This window comes from Neophocaena asiaeorientalis, unplaced genomic scaffold (assembly GCF_003031525.2).
Source record: "Neophocaena asiaeorientalis asiaeorientalis breed wild unplaced genomic scaffold, Neophocaena_asiaeorientalis_V1.1 scaffold260, whole genome shotgun sequence".
In the NCBI taxonomy this organism is placed as follows: Eukaryota; Metazoa; Chordata; class Mammalia; order Artiodactyla; family Phocoenidae; genus Neophocaena; species Neophocaena asiaeorientalis.
The window spans coordinates 1,412,206-1,420,424 of NW_020173404.1; the positions used below are offsets into that span (position 1 = coordinate 1,412,206).

At 38.7% G+C, this 8,219-nt stretch overlaps 1 protein-coding gene across 1 annotated transcript in view; it reads left to right on the forward strand.

Moving 5' to 3' along the window:
- Positions 1-6,292, forward strand: part of LOC112401088 (focadhesin-like) — a gene marked incomplete at its 3' end in the record, with an annotated part of 56,511 nt that extends 50,219 nt beyond the window's left edge. Inside the window, exons 5-6 of the mRNA XM_024747152.1 lie at positions 3,515-3,619; positions 6,202-6,292. Of these exons, the coding sequence (XP_024602920.1) occupies positions 3,515-3,619; positions 6,202-6,292 (196 nt within the window). The remainder of the gene's footprint in view (positions 1-3,514; positions 3,620-6,201) is intronic.
- Between the last annotated feature and the right edge of the window lie 1,927 nt (positions 6,293-8,219).

Genomic DNA, 8,219 nt, shown 5'->3' on the forward strand with positions numbered 1-8,219 from the left:
TTTGGGAGTGTTCCTTCCTCTGCAATTTTTTGGAAGAGTTTGAGAAGGATGAGTGTTAGCTCTTCTCTAAATGTTTGATAGAACTCACCTGTGAAGCCATCTGGTCCTGGACTTTTGTTTGTTGGAAGAGTTTTAATAGTAGTTTCAATTTCATTCCTTGTGAGTGGTCTGTTCATATTTTCTATTTCTTCCTGGTTCAGTTTTGGAAGGTTATACCTTTCTTAGAATTTGTCCATTTCCTCCATATTGTCCATTTTATTGGCATAGAGTTGCTTATAGTAGTCTCTTATGATGCTTGGTATTTCTGAAGATTCCGTTGTAACTTCTCCTTTTTCATTTGTAATTTTATTGATTTGAGTCCTCTCCCTCTTTTTCTTGATGAGTCTGGCTAATAGTTTATCAATTTTGTTTATCTTCTCAAAGAACCAGCTTTTAGTTTTAGTGATTTTTGCTATTGTCTTCTTTGTTTCTACTTCGTTTATTTCCGTTCAGTTCTTTATGATTTCTTTCCTTCTACTAACTTTGGGTTTTGTTTGTTCTTCTTTCTCTAGTTCCTTTAGGTGTAAGGTAGGTTGTTTATTTGAGATGTTTTTTGTTTCTTGAGGTAGGATTGTATTGCTATAAACTTCCTTTTTAGAACTGCTTTTGCTGCATCCCATAGGTTTTGGATTGTCGTGTTTTCATTGTCATCTGTCTCTAGGTATTTTTTGATTTCCTCTTTGATTTCTTCAGTGATCCCTTGGTTGTTTAGTAATGTATTGTTTGGCCTCCATGTGTTTGTGTTTTTTTACGTTTTTTTACCTGTAATTGATTTCTAATCTCATAGCGTTGAGGTCAGAAAAATTTTGTCTTTAATTTTTGCCTTTTTGATTACTGTGTGTCTCTTCATGTTTCTCGTTGGGTTTATCCTGTATGGAACTCTCTGCGCTTCCAGCACTTGGGTGGCTATTTCCTTTCCCATGTTAGGGAAGTTTTCGACTATAATCTCTTCACATATTTTCTCGGGTCCTTTCTCTCTCTCTTCTCCTTCTGGGACCCCTATAATGCAAATGTTGTTGCATTTAATGTTGTCCCAGAGGTCTCTTAGGCTGTCTTCATTTCTTTTCATTCTTTTTTCTTTATTCTGTTCCACAGCAGTGAATTCCACCATTCTGTCTTCCAGGTCACTTATCTGTTCTTCTGCCTCAGTTATTCTGCTATTGATTCCTTCTAGTGTATTTTTCATTTCAGTTATTGTACTGTTCATCTCTGTTTGTTTGTTGTTTAATTCTTCTAGGTCTTCGTTAAACATTTCTTGCATCTTCTCGACCTTTGCCTCCATTCTTTTTCTGAGGTCCAGGATCATCTTCACTATCATTATTCTGAATTCTTCTTCTGGAAGATTGCCTATATCCAGTTCATTTAGTTGTTTTTCTGGGGTTTTATCTTGTTCCTTCATCTGGTACATAGCCCTCTGCCTTTTCATCTTGTCTGTCTTTCTGTGAATGTGGTTTTCGTTCCACAGGCTGCAGGGTTGTAATTCTTCTTGCTTTTGCTGTCTGCCCTCTGGTGGATGAGGCTATGTAAGAGGCTTGTGCAAGTTTCCTAGTTGGAGGGTCTGGTAGTGGGTAGAGCTGGCTGTTGCTCTGGTGGGCAGAGCTCAGTAAAACTTTAATCTCCTTGTCTGCTGATGGGTGGGGCTGGGTTCCCTCCCTGTTGATTGTTTGGCCTGAGGCGACCCAACACTGGAGCCTACCTGGGCTCTTTGGTGGGGCTAATGGCCGACTCTGGGAGGGCTTAAGCCAAGGAGTACTTCCCAGAACTTCTGCTGTCTGTGTCCTTGTCCTCATGGTGACACACAGCCAACCCCTGCCTCTGCAGAAGACCCTCCAACACTAGCAGGTAGGTCTGGTTCAGTCTCCCCTGGGGTCACTGCTCCTTCCCCTGGGTCCCGATGCACACACTAATTTGTGTGTGCCCTCCAAGAGTGTAGTCTCTGTTTCCCCCAGTCCTGTTGAAGTCCTGCAATCAAATCCCACTAGGCTTCAAAGTCTGATTCTCTAGAAATTCCTTCTCCCGTTTCCAGACCCTCAGGTTGGGAAGCCTGACGTGGGACTCAGAACGTTCACTCCAGTGGGTGGACTTCTGTGGTATTAGTGTTGTCAGGTTTGTGAGTCTCCCACCCAGCAGTTACGGGATTCGATTTTATTGTGATTGCACCCCTCCTACCATCTCATTTTGTCTTGTCCTTTGTCTTTGGATGTGGGGTATCTTTTTTGGTGAGTTCCAGTGTCTTCCTGTCGATGATTGTTTAAAGTGATTTCTAGATAGCAATGACACAATACACGTTAAGCTCTTAGGAGAGTACTTAGCTTACAATAGATGATCTGTAAATATGAACACCCATGATTTTAAAAATATTACTTTTTAAAAATTTAACAGGTAATCTTTATTTCTAAGATTTCTTTTTTGTTCCCGAGGAGCATCTTATTTAAAAAGGGCAGGGTAATTTGTGACAACATGGATGAACCTGAAGGGTATAGTGCTAAGTGAAATAACCCAGGCAGAGAAAGATAAATACTGGATGGTACCACTTATATGTGGAATCTAAAAAAAGAAGTTGAACAGATATTGTTGCCGGGGGCTGGGTGGGAGAAATGGGGAGAGGTTGGTCAAAAGATACAAACTTCCAGTTATAAGATGAATAAGTTCTGAGGATCTAATGTACCACATTGTAACTGTAGTCAACAATACTGTATTGTGTACTTGAAATTTGCTAAGAGTATTTATTGTTTTTACCAAAAAAAAGAAAAAGTAACTATGTGAAGTGATGTGTTAATTAACTTGATTATGGCAGCCATTTTACAATGTACATGTAAATCATGTTGTACACATTATATTACAATTGTATTTGTCAGTTTTACCTCAGTAATGCTGGAGTAAAATCCTGTTTCACAATTTAAAATAATTAATAACAGGCAAAAAAATAAAAAAGGGCAGGCCTTCTTTTTGATTTATTATCCTGCTGCCTCTTACAGAGGATGAGAAAACTTAAATTTCTGTTCCCCACTTCCATTAACTTTGTTTTAATGGGGGTTATTTTCTCTGATTGGTCCCCTGGCCCACTTTTTTGAGTGGCTGTTCCATTTCATATGTCTGGTTATTATTCATGGTCTGCTAATATTTATAAATGAAGGACTTGATTATTCAGTGCGGGTAACTGATGTGGTCACTGCCTGCAGTTATGTGGGTTAGTGTTTCCTTTTTCCTGATTGATTTTCCCCCAAGTGCATGTATGGAGGTGATTGATGGGTTAGTGGTTTGATTCTTTGGCTCCACTGCTCCTCCTTTCAATGTGTTGAATGGGAGCTTGTAGGCCTATTCTTGGCTGTGCTATGCAGTAAGCTGGGTGTGTGTGGCTGGCTCCTGTTCAGTGTGGGTGGCAAGTGTTCAACTATTTAAAAGTGGTAGGATTACGTACCTGATTGGAATATTCACTTTATGACATTTGACATGTTGTTGTATTTCTTTACAGGGATACACATGGCTTGATAAAAGCCATTATGAAATTATTACAAATGCAAGCTCTTAAGGAAGGACATGGTGGAGAGAAGAATATTCAGGATATATATAATATTAGGTATGCCTTTTCTCCTTTCTTTTGAAACATTTTTTGGTGAATTGTTAAATAAGTTATGAATTGAGACATGCTAATCCATTAAGAATTAGTCTATTTAACTCAGCAAGGACTGTGAGTCTTGCTCTCTCGGAAGTTAGTATTTCAAAGAGACAGGATTGAGATAGAGTTGACTACTATATGCTGAGTATCACCAACGTGGCTTTCAGGGTTGTTTCCTTGAAATTGGAATCTTTTATCCAAAATTCAGGTTGTTTGTTTTGCTCTGGGATATAGAACCATCTTCCCAATACTATGAAAAGTGAAGAGTTCATTGGACAGATGTACTAAGAGCAGGAGGGGCTTAGTTTAGGCAGGAGGGTAAACTTCCTCACTATAAAAAGTAATAGGAGGACTATTCAAGGGTTATTACCCAGGGCAAGATCAGTACTTAGGAGCATTGATTTGCCTTTTTTTTTTTGTCATCTTCAGAATGTAACATGGTAGAATTATTTTAAAAGAAAATATACACGGCAACAGTTATGTTGAAATATATTGGATTTTATGGGAGAGTTTGGATAAGGGAAAGCGTCATGCTTACTTTTGAAGGTGACCTTAACCATTGCCTTGAAGGTCCTAGAAAGTCATTTTTTTTTTTTTTTTTTTTAATTTTTATTTATTTATTTATTTTAGGCTGCATTGGGTCTTTGTTGCTGCACGTGGGCTTTTCTCTGGTTGTGACAAGCGGGGGCTACTCTTCGTTGCGGTGAGCATCGGCAGGCGGACTCCCAACCACTGCACCACCAGGGAAGCCCAGAAAGTCATTTTTTAAGAGAGGAGCTCCTTAGTGAGCAGGGGATCCCAGAAGATGCCATGTAACCAGTGTATATTATCCTGAAAACTCTGTTCAGTGATGCATCTAGAATATGCGTTTCAAAAGAATGAGACCATGAGACCATAAACAAGGGTGCTGGTTCTGGGGGAAAATGACTTACATAGGCTATGGCAATCCAACAGGGAAAGTAAATCATATCTGTGAACTGTCATTGGCTTGAGCATACAAGACCTGCAGTTTTGAGCATTTGACACCACAGCTATCAGAAGCTGTGCGTGCCTCTCCAAAGTATAATAATACGTGGTACCTATTACTTACATATATTTATAGTACTTTCCTTTTGATAATAAGTAAACAGTGTCTCATATATTACAGTGATCTTTCCTGATTTTTTTAATGTCTTTATTGGAGTATAATTTTCCTGATATTTTAGTGCTATTTATCATCTTTATTTTTATGAGCACATTATCGAGAGTTTCTTAAGTCACTTTTTAAAAACAAGGTCAGATTTGCATTTTATATATTTTTTCTTAATTAAAAAGTTTTTATTTATTTATTTGGCTGTGCCGGGTCTTAGTTGTGGCACACGGGATCTAGTTCCCTGACCAGGATCGAACCCGGGCCCCCTGCATTGGGAGCATGGAGTCTTAACCACTGGATCACCAGGGAAGTCCCTGTTAACATGTTTTTTGAATGTTTTCAAAAACACAGAAAAGATGGAAGAATGTAGGACAATGGATTAGTTAATTCATTGTTAACTTATTAGTTAACTTGGTTTATTTTAAATTGGGGAAGCAAAAGGAAAATTATTTATTTGAAAATACTATGGAAACTTTGGGTGTGCAGGAGAAAGTTTTCAAAATTGATAAATTTGCTTTTCATTTTAAAATATGCATTACCTTAACCAGAAATGAACCTGAGGAGTAGATGAGCAGAACTTAATGTTTCTAGATGAGTCGTATAAGCATGTGTGTTCTCTCTCTTTTTTTTTTTTTTTGGGCAGTACGCGGGCCTGTCACTGTTGTGGCCTCTCCCGTTGCGGAGCACAGGCTCCTGACGCGCAGGCTCAGCAGCCATGGCTCATGGACCCAGCCGCTCCGCGGCATGTGGGATCTTCCCGGACCAGGGCACGAACCCGTGTCCCCTGCATCGGCAGGTGGACTCTCAACCACTGCGCCACCTGGGAAGCCCTGTTCTCTTTTTTTGAAAGAAGTTCAACCTCTTGGGCCAGAATTCCAGAATGGGAAATAATTCCACTTCATTGTTGTTCAGTTGGAGTTATTTACCTATTTTAAAATAGGAAAGCTATTGAAGTTTTACATTTTTATATAACAGTTTTATTGAGAATAATTCATATACCATACAGTTGACTCATCTAAGGTATAATTCAGTGGTTTTTAGTATATTCACAGTCATGTAACCATTGCAATAACCAATTTTAGGATATTTTCATCATTCCCTCAAATTCCTCAGTGATTAGCAGTAGCTCTATTTTTTCCTCCACCCAGTTGGGTATTTTTAATTCAATGGTTTTCAACACTGGCTGCTCAGAACCACCTGGGTATGCCTAAAAACAAACAAAAATAGGAACAATGAAATACCCTAGACCAACTGAATCAGATTCTCTGCCATGAGGCCTAAGCTTTTGTCATTCCAAAAAGGTCCCAGGCAATTCTGATTGACAGTGAGTATAAGATGGTGTGTTAGCGGCTGTCTACTATGCATTCTGATCACCTGAGACCTTGTTGAATGGCAGATTCTCTTTCCTTAGGTCTAAGGTGGACTCAGGATTCTTGTCTAACAAGCTCCCAGGTGATGCTGATGCTGACACTGACGGTGATGCTGCTGTTTCCCCACCTGCTGTAAGTAGCAGAGCTATGAGCAGCATTAGCAGTTCCTGGGAGCTTGTTAGGAATGCAGAATCTTGGACTCCATCTCAGATTATCTGAATTAGAGCCCACATTTTAGTAAGATTTTCCAGGTAGTTCACAGGCACCTTTAAGTTTAAGAAGCACTAGTTTTAATGATGGTAGAAGGAAATTTTCCATCACACAGAAGAATCAGAGTTAGTGTCATTTTCATACTGATTGTCCTCACATTTAGCAAGCACATTTAGCAAGTGCTAAACTTTCAGTTACCTATAATGTTTCACCTGCTTTCCTATTTATAATTAGTTTTCTCCAGTAGTTGGTTCTTTTAACTGCAGTCTTGTTTTCAGAAGACAAGAGATGCAAGGTGTGGATAGGGAGCCTAGTTTGAGGAGCTGAAATCATACTGGATATATAAGGTTTGTCTGTAGAGTGGTGGCACATTAAGAGGACCAGAATCAATCACCTGAGTTGGCATAATCCAGTAATGTTTATGGAGGGCCCTTATGTGAATGGCTGTTTGGCACTATAAATCAGTAGAGTGTAATCGAGTGTATAAGAGTCTTAAGTTCCTCCAGGGGGGATTGTGGGCAGAAGCACAGGAGAGGTGAGCCTGGAGAGCAGATTTCCCTCAAGAGAGCTATGATTGCCTGAGTCAAGCATAAAATTGTCATGCTGTTTTAGAATCTTCTTTGCCACATGTTGGTTAGCAATATCATCCAGCCTTGGAGAGGAAGGCTGATGAGCTCTGTATGAAAGCATAAAAAGGATATGAGAAGCTTAGAACTCCACTGAAAGGTGTTCCCTGGTTATGCCGTAGGATTGATTTAAAATGGAAGTAGGATGACAAATAATTATAAGCTTTCTGGGCATGAAACTCATCTGTGTTTTTATGGTATTAAGGACTCTGCTACCATACAGTTGGATTTTAAGTGTTTCTCACTTCTTTTTGTCCTGATAGCTGACTAATTTGAATTATAGTAAAACAGAATATGTGGTCATCTTATTTTTTATTAAAATTTTTTTAAAAATTGAGGTAACAGCGGTTTATATTACTATTTCATGTGTACATTATATTTTGACCTATATACACTACAGCATGTTCACCACGAAAAGTTTAGTTTCCATCTGTCACCGTATAGTTGATCCCATTTATCTGTTTCTCCCTCCCCCTACTTCCTTTCCCCTCTGGTAATCACTAATCTGTTCTCGGTATCTGTTTGTTTGCTTTTGTGTGGTTTATTTTGTTTGTTTATTTATTTTTAATATTCCACATGTGAGTGAAATCATATGGTATTTGTCTTTCTCCGTTGGACTCATTTCACTTAGCATACTACCCTCAATGTCCATCCAGGGGTTGCAAATGGCAAGATTTCATCTTTTTTTATGGCTAAGTAGTATTTAATAGCACATATGTACCACATCTTCTTTATCCATACATCCATCAATGGGTAACTTAGGTTGCTTCCATATCTTGGCTGTTGTAAATAATGCTGTGATGAACATTGTGGTGCATATATCTTTTTGAATTAGTGTTTTCATATTCTTCTGATAAATACCCAGAAGAAGGCATTTGCAAATCATATATCCAATAAGGGGTTAATATCTAAAATATGTAAAGAACTTGTACAACTCAACAGCAAAAAACAAAATAACCTGATTAAAAAATGGGCAGAGGATCTGGGTAGACATTTTTCCAAAGGAGACCTACAGATGGCCAACAGGCACAGGAAATGATGTTCAACATCACTGTATTTATTAGGGAAATGCAAATCAAAACCACAGTGAGATATCACATCATGCCCATTTGAATGGCTATTATTAAAAAGGCAAGAAATAAGTGTTGGAGAGGATATGGAGAAAAGGGAACCTTTATATATTGTTGGTGGGAAGGTAAATTGGTGCAGCCACTATGGAAAAC